The following is a 22,141-nucleotide window of genomic DNA, read 5'->3' on the forward strand; positions in this document are numbered from 1 at the left end:
ATGAGCTGATCTTGGGACGAAAAGAATAAAAGTACTGCTTAGTTCTGCAACTTGGCACACTCACTTTGAGTCGGTGATCAATACGAGATGATACATAACTTGGAGCACTGAAAATACTTTCTTTTAGCCATTGATTTGTGTAATACATTTTGTGCAAAGTGAAAAGTCTAGGAAGATGAACCCGCCGTGAAAGATCTGGAACGTCTAGAGTTCTCTTCATGAGTGTGACGCTAGACGAACGCGAGTAGTTACTCAAGATAAAACGAGGTGAACGATTTTAAACTGATTCTAAAGTTTTAATCAGTGATTTGATGTTAGGGTCCCATATACAGAAGACGCATGTTCTACTTTAGATCGGACGACCGTTTTGTACAGAAGTAGTTTTAAACTAACCGGGGAGCAAGTGAATAGTTACGGCGAAGGAAACCAAGCATGCGATCCATGAGAGGTCATTGGTAATGTATACGCCAAGATACTTATATGCAGAAAGAAAAGCTACGGGAGAGCCATTTAGAATATATCGATGCGAGTTAGCCTTGCACGGTATTCGTGTTACTTTCATTGCTTTACATTTAGATACATTAGGCTTCATTAGCCAAGTGTCGCGCCAAGCAAAAATGTTATTAATGTCAGATTGAGGAACCAAGGTATCAGATGGGTTGAAAATTTCTCTGTATATTACAAAGTCTTCAGCGAACAGTCTGATAGATGGTGTTATGAGATCAGGAAGATCATTAATATAGATTATCAAAAGGAGAGGTCTTAGAACCGATCCTTGAGGAACGCTCGATGTTACTTTAGAAAGATTCGAATCATGGTCATTAACTGTTACATACTGAGTACGACCGGCCAAAAAACATTCAATCCATTTTTACAACAGAATCCATGTTTAGTTTGCTGAGTTTGAGAGGTAGAAGAGGGTGAGACATGGTATCAAAGACTATAGCGAAGTCAATGAATATGCAATCAACTATCGAAGAACGATCCAGAGCGGCAAAAATGTCATTACTAAGTGCGATTAACTTTGTTTCACATTAATGATTTTTTCGAAACACATGTTGATGGGCTGTAAAAAAAGAATTGGACTAAAGGTGACTCATGAAGGCAGAATAGATTACATGTTAAAGTAATTTGCATAGAATAGTAGTTAATGAAATTGGTCTGTAGTTTATAGGGCTCTGAAGATCACCGGACTTGTGTACTGGAACCACCTTGCCCACCTTCCAGTCGTCAGGGAGCATGCCAGCCTGCAATGGTTGAGTAAAAATTTCGGGCAACATAAGTGAAGAATAACTAACAGTGATTTTCAACATCTTGTTGCTGATACCATCGCCACCTGCCGAAGGTGACATTTTAGCATTATCAATAAGTTTTTGATTTCCCTTCCAATCAATGGTGAGGCATCCATCAATTGGGAGTCAAAGGCAGGCATGCCGGGCAAAGTAACTGCAGTAGTTGTTACCAAACATAGAGAAAATGTACGATTCAATAATGTGCAACATTTTTTTAGTTGGTCCAGGGCACCTTGGTTATCTTTCAGTGTCATATCTTTTTTTGGTTTCACATTAAGGATAGTCCAGAACTTGCGTGGGTTAGTAATCAGTAGTCTAGGCAAGGTATTTTGACAAAAGTTCCGTTTCACGCTAAAAAGGTCGTTTTTGTATTGCGCTGCCACAGAACGATAAGCATTTCATCTCTCTGTAGAGTTAGGTGCCGTGCAGCGATGAAAGATGCGTTTTTTTTGTTTAGCAGTCGCCTCAAGGAAACACTTAACCATGTTGAACATTTAGTGCACGTTATTCTACGAAGTGGGATGTACTTATCACTGAGGGCTTCCAGTTTGTCTTTAAAAAGAGGCCAGTTATCGTGCAGTGAACGTTCCCAAAATCTGGAGAAAAAAAATGTCAGCAAACTTTTCTAGTTCGGTGTTACTTGCAGAATGATTTCCTATTTTGTAATCCCGAATTACCTTATGCAATGACGAAGAAGTGCCCGCGCGGCAGCGGGACTGCTCTCGGCGAGCGCGTGCCTCCTGATGGCGCCGCTGGAACCGCTGACTGCCGGTGAACGCAGTTCCGCGCTTATTGCTTTGTGCTGTGCTGTGTTTTGTTTTCTGTGCCCGAAAAACCCATTACAAGTGGTGGAGGTGGACTCTGATCCCGTCCTGGAGCTGAGAAACGGCACCGTTACCACCCAGATGCCCAGAGACAGAGCACCGCCGCCACCGCCGCCGCCATCGGTACCGCCAGCAGCTGTTATCTGCGCTGGCATGCCTCGGCAGCAGGACCCAGCTGTGTTCAGCGGCACCGGCGACAATGATATGGAAGATTGGCTGGCATCTTACGAGCGGGTAAGCACGCACAAACGCTGGGACGATACCATGAAGCTCAATAACGTCATATTCTACCTCGCTGACGTCGCCAACCTCTGGTTCCGCAACCATGAAGCGTACATCACCAACTGGTCGGCTTTCAAAACAAGCTTCGCGGAGGTATTTGGCCGTCCTGGTGTGCGCAAGCTCCGCTCTGAACAGCGCTTTCGAGAGCGGGCGCAGCTCCCGGGTGAGACGTTCACCAGCTACGTGGAAGACGTCGTAGACCTATGCAAGCGCGTGAACTCTGAAATGTCTGAGGCCGACAAAATCAGGCACATTATGAAAGGCATCGACGAGGACTCCTTTCAAATGCTTCTTGCCAGGCAGCCCGACACCGTTGCCTCTGTCATCAGCTTGTGCCAGAGCTACGAGGAGCTCCACAAGCAACGCGTCCTCGCTCGTCGCCCTATACGGCAGGCTGAGATACTATTCGTTGATGGTGTGGTCGCTGGAGAGCCTGAGTTCATGCAGGAAGTGAAACGGTTCATCCGTGAAAAAGTTGCACGTCAACTCGCGCTCGTGCATGCGCCTCCAGCTGCGTCACCAGCACTTCCGCCGGCCTTTCCACAGACCATCCAGGCACAGGTCGCAGACGCCCTGCAGATCGCGGATGCCGTGCCACCCGTCCCTCAACAGGCAGTGGCTGCCCCGCTTACCTACCCCGCCGTCCTGTCCCGCCCGGCTCCTCATCCCTCGGGGAATTTCTCCGACGCCACAGCAGCTCCGCCGCCTTTGGCACCGCGACCTGTTCGGTCGTATCGGGTTCCCGCCCCACCATCTTTGCCGCGCACGGCGCTGGCCCCCCTTCCCTACGGTCGCCCATGGCGCACTTGCGACAACAGGCCCATTTGTTTTGCCTGTGGCATTGCCGGACATGTCGCCCGCTACTGCCGCCATCATACCTATTCGCATACTGACGTCATGACGCCATCAGCATACGGACCTTACACGCAGTACTACCGCATGCAGCCTAGTTCGCCGCCATCTTCGTTCAGAATTGACAATCAGTCCGCAACGCCGCACCGCTCCCATTCCCCGCGGCGCCGTTCCATCTCCCCGAAGGGCCGCCGCGTCAGCCCCAACGAAGCGGAAAACTAGTGAGCGCAGTTCTAGGGCAAGAGCTGCGCCTTCGGCGAACTTTACAAGGCCTCTGATGTCCCCCGCCAATGTCGTTGATATAGTAGTAGATAGTGTTGTGACGTGTGCCTTGATTGACACCGGAGTAGCCGTATCAGTTATGGACGCGAAATTTTGCCGCCGCATCAAGAAAGTTCTGACGCCATTCCCTGATATTTTGCTCCGTACTGCTGACGCCCAGCAAATTCAGCCGCTGGCCGCTTGCACTGCACAAGTTGCTATTCAAGACGTCATCTACGCAATTGAGTTCGTGGTACTCTATTCCTGCTCACATGACGTCATTCTTGGGTGGGACTTTCTGTCGGAACACTCTGCTGTCGTCGACTGCGCCCGTGCTGAAGTCAGTCGCTCTGTCCTACCCGACGACTCCGGAGCCGAAAAACCCGAGTATCCAGACAAGCTTATTCTTTCCCATGATGTCGAACTTCCTGCTTCTTCGTCCGTTGTAGTCTTCCTGTCCTGTGTCTCTCCAGCCGACCCACCCGACACGCCTGTTCTCTTTACTCCCTCGGAATTCTTCGTTCGCCGCAGAAACCTACCGCTTCGCTTCGCTGTCCTCACGGTGACTTCCGGAAGAGCAACCATGCTCATCAGCAATCATCTACCCTCTCCTTTAGCTCTGCGTCGTGGTGAATGCATTGGCTGCGTAGCATCGGCTGAACTCCTACAAGTCGTCGACGACGTCGAGGCCGCTTCTACACCGTCGGTCGATGCTCTCACCTTGGCTCCCCCGTCACGCCGACCCCCCTCTATTGTCTTGTACAGTGCCATCGATTGAGACCTTCATTCGACGTGCCGTGACCAGCTGTTCGCCCTTCTGTGCAAATTTAATTCGTCTTTTGATGCTTGCCAAACTTCACTCGGCCGTGCCTCCGCTGTTACACATACCATCGATACTGGCACCCATCCTCCTCTGCGCCAGCGACCATATCACGTGTCAGCTTCGGAGCGTCGAGTCATCACCGAGCAAGTGGACGACATGTTAGAGCGCGGAATTATACAGCCCTCAAAGGGCCCATGGTCTTCCCCGGTCGTTCTCGTTCGAAAGAAAGACGGCTTTATCCGATTTTGCGTGAATTACCGACGGCTGAACACTGTAACCCGGAAAGACGTTTATCCTCTGCCACGCATAGATGACGCCCTCGATTGCCTGCAAGGGGCAGAATTTTTTTCGTCGCTCGATCTGAGACCTGGTTATTGGCAAATACCCATGGCCGAAGATAACCGCGAAAAAACAGCCTTCGTCACGCCTGATGGGTTATATGAGCTTAATGTGATGCCATTTTGGCTTTGCAATGCCCCTGCAACATTCGAAAGAATTATGGATAACGTTCTGTGTGGCCTCCGCTGGAAGACGTGCCTCGGCTATCTTGACGGCGTAGTCGTGTTTTCGGTCGACTTCTCGACTCATCTGACTCGTTTGCGCCAAGTGCTGACTTCCCTCAGCACCGCAGGGCGGCAATTAAATTTGAAAACATGCCATTTCGGAGCTCGCCAACTGACCATCCTCGGCCACGTCGTCTCAAAAGAGGTCATCCTTCCGGATCCCACAAACCTTCGTGCGGTTGCCGAGTTTCCGAAGCCGTCCACGCCCAAAGAACTGCGCAGTTTCATTGGCCTATGCTCATCTTTTCGGCGCTTCATGCGGAATTTCGCCACCATCATTTCTCCTTTGACACGACTTCAAGCCCAAAGTCCCTTGTCGTCTTGGTGCCTCAAATGTTATGATGATTTCACTACAATGCGCCGGCTCCTTACTTCATCACCGATACTTCACCATTACGAACCGAACACTCCAACGGAGATCCACACGGATGCTAGTTGCATCGGCATCGGCGCTGTGCTTGCACAACGGAAGCCTGGATTTCATGAATATGTTGTCGCCTATGCCAGCCGCACGTTGTCCAAAGCCGAGATCAATTACTCCGTGTCCGAAAAAGAATGTTTGGCCATTTTGTGGGAAATAACCAAATTTCGACCATATCTCTACGGCCGTCCATTCGACGTAGTCACCGACCACCATGCTTTATGCTGGCTGTCGTCCTTGAAGGATCCATCAGGTCGACTTGGTTGTTGGGCTCTTCGCCTTCAGGAGTACGACATCCGAGTCATCTACCGTTCCGGACGCAAGCACTATGACGTCGACGCCCTCTCCCGGTCACCGCTACTTGCCGACGATGCGACCCTCTCTGGCACTGAACCCGTGCTCCATTCGTTACGCCCTCCAAACATGCATCTGGAGCAGCGCAAAGATGCCTCGATAACCTCTCTCGTGCATTTCCTTCCCGGCCGCACTACACCAGCGCCCTCCCGCTCCCTTCGTCGTCAAGTCCGCCACTTCACTCTTCAAGACGGTCTTCTTTATCGCCGTAATTACATGCCACATGGTCGAAGATGGCTACTTGTCAAACCTCGCCACTTACGCACTGAAGTCTGCGCATCTTTTCATGCCGAAGTCCAGAACGCTCATGCTGGTCTCTTAAAAACCTACACGCGACTTCGGCACCGGTACTACTGGCGCGGCATGTACACCTTTCTGCGAAAGTACATTCGCTCATGCCTCGACTGTCAACGCCGCAAGTCACCATCGCAGCACCTTTCCGGATCATTGCAGCCTTTACCTTGCCCTGCACGTCCGTTTTATCGTGCGGGCATCGACCTTTATGGGCATCTGGCGCCTTCTACTTCTGGTCACCGTTGGACTGTCGTCGCCGTCGACCATCTTACGCGCTATGCCGAGACGCCCGCTCTTTCGGCGGCTACAGCCAGGGACGTAGCTTTTTTCATTCTGCGCAATCTCGTACTTCGCCGTGGTGCTCCTCGCGAGCTTCTTAGCGACCATGGCCGCGTATTTTTATCAGATGTTGTCCAGGCGCTCCTACAAGCATGCCGCGTAATTCACAGAACAAGCACGGCGTACCATCCTCAGACGAATGGGCTGACCGAAAGGTTTAACCGGATGCTCGGTGACATGCTCACCATGTATGTCACTCCCGACCACTCCAACTGGGACCTCGTACTCCCATTTGTGACATACGCCTATAATACCGCCGTCCAGTCTACTACTGGGTTTTCGCCATTCTTCCTTCTTTATGGACGCCAAACTACCTGCCTGCTTGACAGCATCCTCCCCTACCATCCTGATGCCTCTGACTGCTCCCCTGCTTCTGAAATAGCCCAGTATGCCGAAGAATGCCGCCAACTAGCCCGATCTCTCACGTCCCACGATCAACATCTTCAGAAAGACCGCCGTGATTCAGGTGAACCCTTTGCCCCCCTACCGGCCGGCTCCCTTGTTTGGCTATGAGTCCCTTATGGTCCTCCTGGCGTGTCGTCCAAGTTCCTCACCAAATATCACGGCCCCTACCGTGTTGTCTGCCAGAGTTCCCCCGTTAACTACCTTGTGGAACCGTTGACGCCCTCCTCTGACCACCGCCGCCGTGGCCGTGAAACCGTTCACATCAGCCGTCTCAAGCCTTACCACGAACCCGTGATGTGTACCACGCCGTGAGTCGCCAGGATGGCTCCTCCTTTGCCAGGGGCCATTGTAATGACGAAGAAGTGCCCGCGCGGCAGCGGGACTGCTCTGGGCGAGCGCGTGCCTCCTGTTGGTGCTGTTGGAACCGCTGACTGTCGGTGAACGCCGTCCCGCGCTTATTGCTTTGTGCTGTGCTGTGTTTTGTGTTCTGTGCCCGAAAAACCCATTACACTTACAATATTTTACTGGGCGGGGTGCACGTGACGGTAGAGTGAAACTGATAACTGAATGGTCGCTTAGTCCAGGCAGAAGTGTAAGAGATGGAACTCAATCAGCGCAGGATGCTAGAACAAGGTCCAGAATGTTGGCAGTGGATGATGTAATTCGAGCTGACTCTTTCACAAGTTGGCAGAGGTTAAATGATGAACATAAGCCAAGGAAGGTTAGCGATTCTGAAGAAGAAACAAGTTCCCGAAGAAACAAGTTTTACAACTCAAACAGAGCGTCTTCGCATTGCCGGCTACAAGTCATCCCTGATGGTGGGAGCCGCGGAATCATTATTCAAAAAGTTGAAGAACCCAGGCAGAGCGGCCACATCACAGGAACCTTCAAGAGAAAAGAAATTTGAGGTTGTTCCATACATACACAAGGTTTCACACAACCTTAAAAAGGTGTCTACGAAGCATGGTGTCAGCATGGTTTTTACGGCACCTTGTAAACTGTCAACACTATGCCCGATGGTTGGCAGGGTGCAATCAGAAAGAATAGTCTGTTGCATAAAACACCAAAATCCTTTCATCCCATGTGCAGTAGGCGTGATCTACCAAATAAACTTCACCTGTGGTCAGTTTTATGTTGGACAAACCGGCAGGTGCAAAAATGAGAGACTAAGAGAACACTCAAACTCTCTCAAGAACCGCACTGGGGAGCACCTGCCGGCGCACTGCAAAGAATTTGGCTGTTTCCCGCTCTTCAGCGGTACACTTATTTTAGGCCGCAGGTGGGCTCGGTGGCTGTGCAACCGCACAGTCTAACCCTTTCGCCTTCATCATGCAGATTTTTCTGTTCATCGTTCGCGTGGCCATCGCCGCCCTGCTGTCTGCGCGCCCTGGAACCGCAGTGTTTTCCGCGCATGCCGATGCCAGCAGCAACAACAGCCCCTGCTGCAACACCGCAGCCATCATCTCTCCATTTCCCGGACCGCCTCTTGGGCAGCACTGGACACTACCTTACCCCTGGCAAGCGGAACTGCGAGCGACATCAACAGCGGAAGCTATAAAGGAGCAACGTCCGTCCGCGCCACTCTGTGGGCTCGGTGGCTGTGCAACCGCACAGTCTAACCCTTTCGCCTTCATCATGCAGATTTTTCTGTTCATCGTTCGCGTGGCCATCCCCGCCCTGCTGTCTGCGCGCCCTGGAACCACAGTGTTTTCCGCGCATGCCGATGCCAGCAGCAACAACAGCCCCTGCTGCAACACCGCAGCCATCATCTCTCCATTTCCCGGACCGCCCCTTGGGCAGCACTGGACACTACCTTACCCCTGGCAAGCGGAACTGCGAGCGACATCAACAGCGGAAGCTATAAAGGAGCAACGCCCGTCCGCGCCACTCTGTGGGCTCGGTGGCTGTGCAACCGCACAGTCTAACCCTTTCGCCTTCATCATGCAGGTTGGTAACTTCTACAGTCTATTTGCTAAGAAAACTAGCAATTATCTCTTACTACAGCTACTGAGCCCACAGAGCTGTGTCTGTATTGGTGTTGAATGCGTTCAGGTTGTTCGATCCTTGTTACTTTTGGCTGGGGATATTGAAACAAACCCGGGACCTGATTTTGAAACCGTGCTTGCTGAGCTAAAGAAACTGTCTTCCGGGCAATCTACACTTCTCTCAGAGATACAAGACATGAAAAAACAACTTACGGCTAATGACACGGCAATCGCAGACTTAACAGCACGCATGTGTATCCTTGAGGCACAAAACCAACTTATCACTGAGCTGCAGTCGCGACTAGACTCGATGGAGACAGCGACAACAGAAATGTGTGCTCATATAAAAAACCTTGAGGCTCGTGTTGACGACGCTGAGAACCGGTCACGTCGAAAAAATGTAATATTTTATGGTATCCCTGATAATGACCCCGCAGAAACTTACACACAATCTGAGGAAGCTGTAATCCATCTTTGTTCCACTACCTTAGATATAACAGTTGCTTCAAACGATATCGAGCGCGCCCATCGCCTCGGCCGTCACACAGCTGGAAAAACCAGACCAATAATCGCAAAATTTCACTCCCACAAAACTAAGCTGGGAATTCTGTCTAATGGAAAAAAATTCAAAGATACTGTATATAGCGCCGGTGAAGACTTCTCGCCTGCCGTTAGGAAGGCCCGAAAACAGCTTATCACCTTTGCAAAAACCAAATCTACAGCTTATAAACTGAGCTATAAAACCTTGTTTATCGGTCGCGCACGGTACGTTTATGACGAATCCTCGGAAACTGTTAAGGAAATATCATAGCAGCCATCTAGAAAAAGCACCCCACAGCCTCACCCCACGCCCGCGTCCCGGCAGTCACCTCAGTCTACTCTTTCTTTTTCCGTACTTTTCACTAATGTCCGCAGTTTCATTTCTAAGCGGGAAGAAATCTCGAGTCTTGTTCGTTCGTCCAATAGCAACATCTTCGTACTAACTGAAACGTGGCTGACTAGCGAAATTAACGACAATGAAGTCCTGGCAGACTTATCTAACTTTAAGCTTTTTCGTAAGGACCGTCAGGGGTCTCGTGGCGGAGGAGTGCTCATTGGTTTTTCTAATGATTTAGCATTTTCAATCATTTCCATTTCGTCTGATCTAGAAATAATGTGGCTTTTCTGCCGTTGTCCTCCTCAGTCGGTTCTTCTCGGTGTTTGTTACAGGCCCCCGCATTGTACTCCGGACTTTTCAGAGAAACTTACTAACTTGCTGTGTGAACTTACTGCTAAATATCAAAAGTCGCATATACTTCTCTTTGGTGATTTTAATTTCCCGGATATTGACTGGAGTACTTGTGATAACGCAGCAAGTCGGCCGACACGCCCACATGTGTATCTGGCGCGACCATCGCTGAGCGTGAACCGTGTGACGTCACCTATCAGTATATATGTACGCCTGCTTGGAATAAAGGGATCCCATTTCCCTGGCATGCCTTGGTCTTGACGTTATAACAATTGGCGACGAGGCGGTCTACGCGCCTACGTAGGCAACGGCCGATCGAGCAGCAGGCGAGGAGGACCCTCGTCCAGCGAGCGTTCGCGGGGAAAGTACGTGCTCTTGGGGTACGACTACCGCCTACAGACGCTCACGGACGCCGTCAGCTACGTTTGTGCTCCTCGCAGGACAGCATCGCTCAAGCGGCCACCGGTCCCACAGCCAAAAGCAGTCCGAGCGGGACAGCTCTTCGGAGGAAACAGATGAGTAGCGAACTTCTGTACATCTTTCAAGATGCCATCAGTGGGGAAGATATCGGACTTCGACCCTAAAACGCAAAACTTCGAGTCGTACTTGGAACGGTTTGAGCACTTTTTAACGGCAAATGGCATAGCCAATGAGAAGCGCCTCTCCGTCTTCTTGACAGTGATAGGCCCGGAGGCTTATGAAGTACTAAGAAGTATCACGGTGCCGAAATCACCGGGAGAAAAGTCGTATGAAGAAGTTAAAGGTCTCCTGAAAGAGCACTACAGCCCCAGAAGCTCCGTCATAGCAGAGCGATGCAAGTTTAACAGACGCATGCAACAAGAGGGGGAAAGCGTCGAAGGGTTCATTGTAGAACTTAAACACTTGGCCAGGAAGTGCGATTACGGCGAATTCTTGGAAGATGCCCTTCGAGACAGGCTGGTTGCCGGCATACGGGATGAAGAGACTCAGCGTACTCTGTTCGCGGAACGAGACTTAACGTTTAAGAGCGCATGCAAAATCGCCCTGGACAGGGAACTAGCAGTGCGAGACAGTGCGCAAATGCGCTCAAGAGAGCAAACGGCATCGGTGCACGTCATGAAAGGCCGACCGCGTCAAGACTGGAGGCAAGCCAAACCCCAGAAGGGTCAAGGCAGCAAGAGCGAGAAATGTGAAAGATGCGGGAGGGGACACTCGTCGGAAGTTTGTTGGTACAAAAACTCTGTTTGTCGCGAGTGTTCCAAAGTGGGTCACTTGAGAAATATGTGTCCGGCTGCTAGGGCGAAATCGAAACGGACGCATGCCCTCTAATGTTCTGAGGAAGACTCTGAGAATGAACTGTATCAATTGGTTAACTCAAACCAATCGTGTTATGAAGTGGGCGTTAACATTGAGGGGCGCACGCTGAATATGCAAATTGACACGGGAGCAGCCGTCACAATTGTTCCAGAACAAGTGTACCAGTCTCACTTTTCGCACGTAAAATGTGAGCCGTGCAAAATGTCTCTTCGCACGTATACTGGGGAGCAGTTACAACTTAAAGGACAGTGTGACGTGGCTGTTCGATACAAAGATCAGAGCATGACCCTACCTGTCATTGTTGTAAGGGACAACGGAAGGCGGTTACCAGCACTGCTTGGACGGAATTGGCTAGAGCGTCTGAAACTTGACTGGTTGGAAATTGGGCAGGTGACACTCGAGGACAGAGTGGCGGTTCTAAAGCAGAAGTACCCGTCCGTATTCTCAGGCAGATTAGGAACAATACAGAAATTCCAAGCAAAGGTTGTTATGCAACCGGGCACTGTTCCTGTTTTTTGCCGCGCCAGGCCTGTACCGTTTGCACTGCAAGAAAGGGTCGAGCAGAAACTGTTGGAGCAAATCGAAACAGGCATGCTGCAGCCAGTGATGCGCAGCGACTGGGCAACGCCACTAGTCACGGTTTTAAAAGAAGACGGCAGTATCAGGTTATGTGGGGATTACAAGACAACCGTAAATCCCTCACTGAAAACAGATCATTACCCGCTACCCAGACCGGAGGATTTGTACACTGCTTTAGCAGGAGGGAAGGTGTTTTGTGTGCTAGACCTTTCGTCGGCATACCAGCAATTGCCACTTACTCCCGAGTCCCGACCTTTTTTGACTGTAAACACTAGTCTCGGGTTGTTTGAATTCCAACGCCTACCTTACGGTGTGGCCAGTGCGCCGGCAATATTCCAGTCAATGATGGACGAGGTGCTTCATGGCATCCCGCACGTGGGATGTTACATCGATGACGTGATCGTGACTGGACATGACACGGCAGACTGCCAGAAGACACTGGAGCGTGTCTTGCAGCGCTTGAGCGAATATAACATCACTCTCAATGTGAACAAATGCCGCTTCTTTCAGAAATCGGTCACGTACTTGGGTCACACGGTAACTGAAGAAGGTATTTACCCTACGGACGCCAAGAAAAGGGCAATCTTGGAAGCACCGGAGCCGACCACCGTGACAGAGCTTAAATCATATTTGGGCATGTGGAATTTTTATTCCAAATTTCTTAAGAACGCCTCGACTGTAGCGGAGCCGCTTTGTCGGCTGTTAAAGAAAGATCACAAATGGTCTTGGACGAAGCAGTGTAGCGATGCATTTAATGATACGAAAGTCCTACTGACCAGCAGCAGGGTGCTGGCATTCTATGACGTCAGGAAACCGCTCGCAATGCTTTGCGATGCATCGTCATATGGCTTAGGAGCAGTTATCTTTCACGAGACGGCTGAGGGCGATGAGAAACCAATCGCATTTGCGTCGCGTACGCTTACAGAAGCAGAAAAAAAGTATGCACAGTGTGAGCGCGAGGCTTTGGCCTTAATTTTTGGACTCAAGAAATTTCATAGGTACCTGTACGGCCGAGAATTCACCATATACACAGATCACCATGCCATTACTTGGTATCCTCGGGCACGACAAACGTGTTCCAACTATGGCGGCAGCACGTATGCAGCGCTGGGCTATAATGCTTGCAGCTTACAGATACCGACTGAAGTTTAGGAAGGGAAAAAATGCTGAAGTGGCCGACGCCTTGTCAAGATTGCCCCAGCCGGTACCCGCGAAATACGAGGCATCCGAATGTCTGTCACTGTTTCAATGCCTTCCGCTGACAGCTGTCGAGATGGCAAAAGCCTCAGAGAGAAGCTTAACGCTGAGCCGGGTGGCACACTTCACGTTGAACGGGTGGCCTAGAGATTGTGCAGACGATTTAAAAGCTTACTATGTTCGCCGTGACGAACTATCGCTGGAGCAGGGGTGCGTAACCTGGGGTGTAAGAGTTGTAGTTCCGGAGCAACTGAGGGAACGTGTGCTAACCATGCTACATGAGGAGCACCCGGGGACCAGCCGCATGAAAATGCTCGCGCGAAGTTTTGTCTGGTGGCCCGGGATCGATTTAGCGATTGAACAGTACGTGCAGCGATGCAAAATCTGCCAAGCAGTTCAACCTGCGTCCCGGCCGGTCCCTCTCCACCCTTGGCCATACCCCGCGCACAGCTGGTCACGCGTGCATGTCGATTTTGCACAGAAAGAAAGAAACGTGTTCCTCGTACTGGTAGACTCGTTCTCAAAATGGATTGAAGTATGGCCAATGCCCTCAACGTCTGCATTAAAAACCATTGAGAAGATTAGGGGTGTTTTTGCCGCTTACGGCTTGCCTGATGTATTGGTGAGCGACAACGGGCCACAGTTTACGTCAGCGGAGTTCACTGACTTCCTGAGCACCAACGGTGTAAAACACGTGCGTACCCCGCCTTATCATGCCGCATCCAATGGGGCTGCAGAAAGAACTGTACAAACCGTGAAAAAGGCTTTGCTGAAGCAGGTACTTGAAAGCGAGGCATCACATACGAAGCTGACGATTCAAGAAAGAATTGATAGCTTCCTCATGGCTTATCGTAACACACCAAGTAGTGTGACGGGCAAATCACCCGCTGAACTTTTTTTGAAGCGTCAGCCACGCGTCAAACTTTCTTTACTCAAGCCTAATTTTGCAAAGACCATGCAACACAAACAGGAGCAGTTAAAGGCACAACGCGATTTGGTTCGTGGGCAAGAGCGCGCGTTTGTTGTGGGCGACCGTTTGTTTGTGAAAACTGTGCGCGGTGAAAGTGTTGCTTGGGAAGAAGGTGTGGTGTCCCAGGTTGTCAGTGCTGTGACATACGTGGTGCAAGTGCGCGATGTATTGCGCTTCACGCATGCCGATCACCTGCGTCCTCTGCACGCCGACCCCAGCTCTACTCCTCCGCCCAAGAATGTGGGTGCTAAGACAACCCGACCGGGGGAAGTGTCCTCATCCCTGCCTGACACGGACTTGTCACTGTCGCCATCGGAGCCCGCCAGTGGCGCAGCTGACACGCCGGACGGATCAACCCAGCCGGCCACGGTGGAGCCTGCTCCGCAGGAGCAGTCCGAGGCTCCCTTGGCCAACGCGCCAACACTATCTGCGCCAACACTATCTGCACCACCAGGGGAGGAGCCAGCGCTGCGTAGAAGTGCTCGCGTGCGAAGACAACCAGACTGGTATCGACCCCAGAACTTTTGAGTGATGGCTTGTAACTAAATTAAGCGGGAAAGAGTGTGATAACGCAGCAAGTCGGCCGACACGCCCACATGTGTATCTGGCGCGACCATCGCTGAGCGTGAACCGTGTGACGTCACCTATCAGTATATATGTACGCCTGCTTGGAATAAAGGGATCCCATTTCCCTGGCATACCTCGGTCTTGACGTTATAACAGTACTAACACTGCTTCAGCATCAGGCACGGTGGAAGCCACAAATTTCATAGAAGTGTGCCTGAACTTTGGCCTTACACAAGTTATCTTGGCGCCAACAAGAATAACACAAACGAGCGCTAACATATTAGACCTACTACTCTAACAAAACTTCTGTTTGGGCTAGATGGTGCATAGCTATAAATGAAATGAAATTTAAGCGCACACGAAAAACGCACACAAGAGGAGATACACACAGGACAGGTCCTGTGTGTATCTCCTCTTGTGTGCGTTTTTCGTGTGCGCTTAAATTTCATTTCATTTATACCTACTACTCGTCAGTCACCCCGAAAGTGTTAAATCAGTCACGATTCTTCCTGGAATAAGGGATCACGAAGTAATTCATACCGATATAGCCTTAACTCCGCTTCGGAACCAAACTTTTAAAAAGACGATCCGTTTGTACGATAAGGGTGACTACGCAGAGATTAATCGTGAACTAGACGCTTTCTTTCAATCTTTCCGAACTAATTTTCATATTCGGTCTATCGAAGAAAATTGGACTATATTTAAGAAGAAAATTACTGAACTAACTGATCAGTTCATTCCTAAGTTCACCTTCCGAGAGAGTTTACAGAAACCATGGTTCACTAAAACGCTAAAACGTTTGCAGAATAGAAAGAAGCGTCTATTTCGCGCAGCCAAAGCAAAAACTAACCAGGCGGCCTGGGACAAGTATTACGCAGCCGAAAAGGCATATAATTCATCTGCTCGGAACGCCAAACGTTCCTTTTTTAACAAAGACTTACCCCGAATACTACACACTAATCCTCGAAAATTCTGGGACACCATCAACCCAAAACACAAAGGCGATATCAGTGTCACAAATGAAGCAGGAGACGTGCTTAGTCATGCAGAGTGTGCTCACATGTTCAATGTTGCATTTCAATCAGTGTTCACTAATGAATATGATGCCCCCTTTTCTGTGCCAAACACTTTTATTTATAATGTTATGTCACCTGTTGAATTTAACGCATCGGGAATTCTGTCACTAATCGATAAAATGAAACTTTCATCTTCGGCCGGTTTCGATAATGTCAACGCCAAATTTCTTAACAATACGAAACTCACCAGTGCCAGTTACTTATGTTTGCTATTCCAGCAGTCACTCTCTTCTGGCCAACTTCCTCGTTGGCCAGAAGTAAATTGTAAATTTAAGAAGTAAGATGTAAATTTACGGAAAGACCTGGGAAATCGAATGAACTCAAAATTAGTATACATCAACTATGAATACGCTATATAATCTATCTGACGAGGCGCATAGGGAGAAAAGTTGACGGATTTTGAATCTGCAAAGCACTTCGCTTCGGAAGTGTAAGAGACCCCGTCGCGCGAGTAATAGGTCTCTCCTGAAGGTCGTGTCAGTCGGGAATTTCTCCTCGCAGATATAGTGTTCCACTATAGCACAGAGTACTTAAGCAGGCGCCGTCAGGACCGCTGCATGCGTCCACTATGACAGGAAGGTGTTCTGGATCGACAGGTATATACAGAAAAGACATCCTCCCGTCACCCCAAAATCGACTTGCCAGTCCTCCCCCCCACCCGCGCGCCCTCCCGGATCACCACTAACATATCTTATTTACATCACCTGGTCTGCATCACCTTTGTAACTCGCGTTATATATCGTGACTACCTATAGCTCAGTTTATTCAGAAATACAGCAAATCGTAGCTCTTCGCTAGTACAGAGCAAAATTAAGTAATTGCCTATGCTGTGTCATCGCCATCTCTTGCTATGATAAAACGAATGTGATAAAAAGCAGGCTTGGATTGGTTGGGAGCGCTTCGTGCCTCTACGGGCAGAAATTTTCGAAATCTTCTTTGCGACGAGGCGTTGACACTGCTGCAAGTGCTGCGTTGTGCAAGTAAGAATGTAAATGCGCCACATTCTTTTTTTTTTTACATTTCTCAACTGCTATCAAAGTCAGCCTATGCGTGGGCAGAACTTCCTCTGCATTGGTAGAGTCTGGTTAATGTCGTCAGCATCATCATCAGCCTGACTACGACCACTGCAGGGCAAAGGACTCTCCCATGTATCTCCACTTAACCCTGTCCTTTGCCAGTTGCGGCCAACGTATCCCCGCAAACTTCTTCATCTCATCCGCCCACCTAACTTTCTGGCGCCCCCTGCTATGCTTGCCTGCTCCTTAATCCTCTGCGTTACCCATAAGAACCAGCGGTTGTGCACCCATATACCTGAAGCCTTACCTGGCTTTTGTTGACGCCGGTGTATTAAAGTGAGTTCAACGGATGTGGATTCAATAGGCCACAAATCATACGTAGACTATACGCGTTAGGACGTGCGTTCGAGCAAAGGGGATGCTTGGGCTGTGATCAGTGCATTGGTACATAAGCAAGCAGTGAGAAACTATTGAGAACGCAATTAATTGTGTTCTGATAAGCTATGTTGGGACATAGCCTGCTTCTGCAATCTCTTAAGGAGGACATTGAGATCACGCCTTACAAAGTAAATTTCCGGCAGTGATGAAAAACCCCGGCGTTCCGCGTGAAATTTTCCTGTTAATAGACGCCTTTAGTTCAGCGGAGACGTGTTATCGGAGACGTATACCGGTCTACCGGACACCTCCTGCGCACGCGCAGTACAATGGGTGGGGCAGGACGGGTCACTGTGCCTGCGCAGCCGGCATCCGGTAAACCGGTATACGTCTCTTCTAACACGTCTCCGCTGAACTAAAGGCGTCCAATAAGGCTGTTTATCGAGTGGGAAAGCCGCACGATGGATGAACACGCACAGCGTCGCGTTCAGTCAGGTCACTGTTCAAAGAACCGCGCATTTTACACAAACACGGACAAGTAAGACAAACACGGAGAACTAAGGAAACACCACAAAGCGCTGTGGTGCTTCCTTACTTGTCCCTGTTTGTCTTTGCGCTGTGTAATTGTAAGTTTGACGGCAAATTGACTTTTCTCCTATAATTACTCCACATCAACCAGAGCTGTCTTGTTTCATTAAATAACGTTAATCATTCATTTCCTTACTTGTCTGCGATTGTCTTTGCCCTGTGTAATTGTAAGCCTGATTTACCAACACGTCCAGCAAGTGGTGTTAGCCGTCAAAATAGCCATGGACGCCGGCATGGTGGGAGGACGTTAGAACAGTCTCAGATGTCGAAATAGTATAAAACTAAAAAAAAGGCGCTAAAGGAGAGTAAACCAGCTTAACAAATTGTTAATTTATGTAAAATTAAAAAGAAAACGATAAAAGTGCAGAGTGAAGCAAGACAGGAAAAGAGTACTAGGTGAAGCAGAGAGAGGTAAACAGTCCCAAGTGAAGGAAAGAGAGGCGACAACTGTGGAACAGGCGTCAATACTTTCGCATTACCCCAATGCGGGTCACCGCAGTGCACTCTAACGTTTTGTTTTTTGTTTTTTTTTACATATATATAGGCAAAATAATTTCAGCACATCGGCAAAACACAAAATCATTTCATAGCAGTTGCATTTCACTGAAGGAACATCTTCTTTGGCGTAATCAGTACCGCATGCCAGCGAGCGCATGTATTTCCGCATTGCATCTTTGAGTAATCACTCTTTATTTACCTTCACAAGATCAGAATAGAAACTAATCCAAATTGCGTACAGTGCCACTGCGAGTGCTCGAACTACATTGATGAGTGAACATTGGAAGCGACCGCGAGACAACTGTACTCTCGCCCTCTCTCTGAAGAAACTCGTCAAGGCGCCAGGGCGAAACTTGCTGATTGGTGGCATGTGACGAAGGCCGTGCTAAAGTTTTTAAGCGAAACAGACCTGAATACCCGTCTCTCTCTCTCTCTCTGTGTGTGTGTGTGTGTGTGTGTGTGTGTGTGTGTGTGTGTGTGTGTGTGTGTGTGTGTGTGTGTGTGTGTGTGTGTGTGTGTGTGTGTGTGTGTGTGTGTGTGTGTGTGTGTGTGTGTGTGTGTGTGTGTGTGTGTGTGTGTGTGTGTGTGTGTGTGTGTGTGTGTGTGTGTGTGTGTGTGTGTGTGTGTGTGTGTGTGTGTGTGTGTGTGTGTGTGTGTGTGTGTGTGTGTGTGTGTGTGTGTGTGTGTGTGTGTGTGTGTGTGTGTGTGTGTGTGTGTGTGTGTGTGTGTGTGTGTGTGTGTGTGTGTGTGTGTGTGTGTGTGTGTGTGTGTGTGTGTGTGTGTGTGTGTGTGTGTGTGTGTGTGTGTGTGTGTGTGTGTGTGTGTGTGTGTGTGTGTGTGTGTGTGTGTGTGTGTGTGTGTGTGTGTGTGTGTGTGTGTGTGTGTGTGTGTGTGTGTGTGTGTGTGTGTGTGTGTGTGTGTGTGTGTGTGTGTGTGTGTGTGTGTGTGTGTGTGTGTGTGTGTGTGTGTGTGTGTGTGTGTGTGTGTGTGTGTGTGTGTGTGTGTGTGTGTGTGTGTGTGTGTGTGTGTGTGTGTGTGTGTGTGTGTGTGTGTGTGTGTGTGTGTGTGTGTGTGTGTGTGTGTGTGTGTGTGTGTGTGTGTGTGTGTGTGTGTGTGTGTGTGTGTGTGTGTGTGTGTGTGTGTGTGTGTGTGTGTGTGTGTGTGTGTGTGTGTGTGTGTGTGTGTGTGTGTGTGTGTGTGTGTGTGTGTGTGTGTGTGTGTGTGTGTGTGTGTGTGTGTGTGTGTGTGTGTGTGTGTGTGTGTGTGTGTGTGTGTGTGTGTGTGTGTGTGTGTGTGTGTGTGTGTGTGTGTGTGTGTGTGTGTGTGTGTGTGTGTGTGTGTGTGTGTGTGTGTGTGTGTGTGTGTGTGTGTGTGTGTGTGTGTGTGTGTGTGTGTGTGTGTGTGTGTGTGTGTGTGTGTGTGTGTGTGTGTGTGTGTGTGTGTGTGTGTGTGTGTGTGTGTGTGTGTGTGTGTGTGTGTGTGTGTGTGTGTGTGTGTGTGTGTGTGTGTGTGTGTGTGTGTGTGTGTGTGTGTGTGTGTGTGTGTGTGTGTGTGTGTGTGTGTGTGTGTGTGTGTGTGTGTGTGTGTGTGTGTGTGTGTGTGTGTGTGTGTGTGTGTGTGTGTGTGTGTGTGTGTGTGTGTGTGTGTGTGTGTGTGTGTGTGTGTGTGTGTGTGTGTGTGTGTGTGTGTGTGTGTGTGTGTGTGTGTGTGTGTGTGTGTGTGTGTGTGTGTGTGTGTGTGTGTGTGTGTGTGTGTGTGTGTGTGTGTGTGTGTGTGTGTGTGTGTGTGTGTGTGTGTGTGTGTGTGTGTGTGTGTGTGTGTGTGTGTGTGTGTGTGTGTGTGTGTGTGTGTGTGTGTGTGTGTGTGTGTGTGTGTGTGTGTGTGTGTGTGTGTGTGTGTGTGTGTGTGTGTGTGTGTGTGTGTGTGTGTGTGTGTGTGTGTGTGTGTGTGTGTGTGTGTGTGTGTGTGTGTGTGTGTGTGTGTGTGTGTGTGTGTGTGTGTGTGTGTGTGTGTGTGTGTGTGTGTGTGTGTGGACATCACCCATGAAACTGGTTCTATTATTGAATAATGGAATTGAGTGGGCGAGTTGGTTTTACATCTTGACAGAGAAAGCGCTCAAAAAGACAAGGACGACAGAAAAGGAAAGACATACAAAGCGCTTACTTTCAAGTGATTTTATTTCATGCGAAAAAAGCAACTTTATACTCATAGTAATCACTTGCGCATGCTTACAAGAACATTACCAACGAGTGATAGCTGGCACGTTCTTTCAGATAACCGGCATGCCCGATGTAAGATAGGACATCTCTTTATCCGACAACAAAATTGACGGAGCGCTTACGCAATCATCGCCCGCTCGTGCTATCTCAAGAGCCTCCACAATCTCTCTCGTTATTTGACATCTACTTTTAAAAAGTACCTTACACCTGTGAAAATCGGGACGGCAACCTTCCTTGCTTTTCTTGCTTTTCCATTTGCACTTCAGACAATGGATACTCAAATGCCCACCTCTTTTGTTTTCCACGTTGTAACTATGCTCTCCTAACCTCTCGTTTATGCATCTTCCCGTCTGTCCTATATAACATTTGCCACATGTCAAGGGCACCCTATATACGACGCCTTCAACGCATCTGACGAATGGCTTTTGGTGCCTGATTGTGCAAGCAGCCTTTCCCTGGTTTCCTGAAGTGCTTTTCTTGCATAGGGCGCTCAACTTATTCGGGGCTGAAAACAAAACGTTTACATTTACCCTGTTGCCAATTTTTCTCAGGTTATGTGATAGCCTATGCTTATATGGAATAACAGCCAATTTTCTTTTTTCAGTTGTCTTATCCTGCTCTTGCTGGGTCGTAGTTTTCCTTTTTTTCTTCCTGACCAGTCCTTCGGCCACTGATACCAGCAAATGAAGCGGATAACCCGCGTCTTGCAATCTTTTTGATTGCAGAAACAGGGTCTCCTCCTTTTCTGTCGTCCTTGTCTTTTTGGCGCTTTCACTGTCAAGATGGTTCTATTATGCCATCATCAGCCTTCATTCACACTTTCGCTTTCGTCCCTTCCCTTTCCCGAGCGTGGAAAGCTGGCCAGGGCCATGTTACTATCGCGCGACCTCTCCGCCTTCTTGAGGAAAAACACAACGCACTCCTAAGACACGGACAAGGAAGGCAAGACGATACAGCGCTCCTTTCCATCTCATTAAAATTGCTTTCTCTCTGACTATTTATTTCCTTCTAAATATCTCTTCTGCTGCTATAAGCCAGTATTTCCTTGCTTATTTCCGTCGCATGTGAAAAAGAATCTACGGGTTCTTAAAAAAAATTTCTACTTCGTTTTGTATAAATGGTATCAATATCTTAGGTCTAACGTGTCAAAGCGCTACCAGGCACGCTGCTGTGAAGGACTCCAAATTAACCGAGACCAGCTGGGGTTCCTCAAAGCGCACTCACATCGCACAGCTCACGCGCGTTTTTGCATTTCGCCGCTATCGAAAGGCTACTTCGCCACCGGTGTCGAACCCATGACCTTGGCATCCAGCAGCCGAGCACCACAGCCATTAAAGCCATCATGAGGGGTCTTATTCAATATAGGCAGTCTGAGGCAAGGAATGCCTCGGAAAGTAAATGTTGCACAACGCGTTTGGGTCATTGCACCCATGTTTCGCATATTTACAGTACACAACACGAATAAAATCAAGCCATTCTCACGCGTTGCTTTATGAGTTGGAGCACCACGAACAATTCTATTAAAGCTGTACAGGGGCAATGGAAAGAAATGCGAACAGAGCGGAGCCTAGGTGCTTCGCTGTTCGCATTTCTTTTCACCGCACCCTTACTTCGGTGGTAGGAAAAAGACGCTAGGGTTGTCCCTGATTCACTCGAAAGACTCTAACGTCTTTTTCTTACCGCCCAGGTGGAAGCGCGACCAAAAGAAATTCGTAGCGCGTAGCCGCCGGGTTGTTGCGTTCCTTTCCATTACGGCAGTACGTAAGCTGGGAAAATGGGATACTGTTAAACCCATGATTTTACATCATTCAGCGCAGAATGCTTTAGAATTACCACA

At 49.1% G+C, this 22,141-nt stretch overlaps 2 protein-coding genes across 10 annotated transcripts in view; both read left to right on the top strand.

The window, feature by feature from the left end:
• LOC149367588 (uncharacterized) overlaps positions 1-22,141 on the top strand; it is a 1,242,925-nt gene that overhangs the window by 490,861 nt on the left and 729,923 nt on the right. The window lies entirely within an intron of this gene.
• On the top strand, positions 10,377-11,231 carry LOC149367591 (uncharacterized). Its single transcript, XM_089574921.1, has one exon. It carries the CDS (start codon positions 10,470-10,472, stop codon positions 11,229-11,231), a length of 762 nt encoding a protein of 253 aa, XP_089431047.1. The 5' UTR covers positions 10,377-10,469.

This window comes from Amblyomma mixtum, chromosome 1 (assembly GCF_055824585.1).
Source record: "Amblyomma mixtum isolate Tamu chromosome 1, ASM5582458v1, whole genome shotgun sequence".
Taxonomy (NCBI): Eukaryota; Metazoa; Arthropoda; class Arachnida; order Ixodida; family Ixodidae; genus Amblyomma; species Amblyomma mixtum.

Bases quoted from the DNA above. Each gene is read 5' to 3' on its own strand.
- LOC149367591 (XM_089574921.1), top strand. From the start codon at position 10,470: ATGCCATCAGTGGGGAAGATATCGGACTTCGACCCTAAAACGCAAAAC.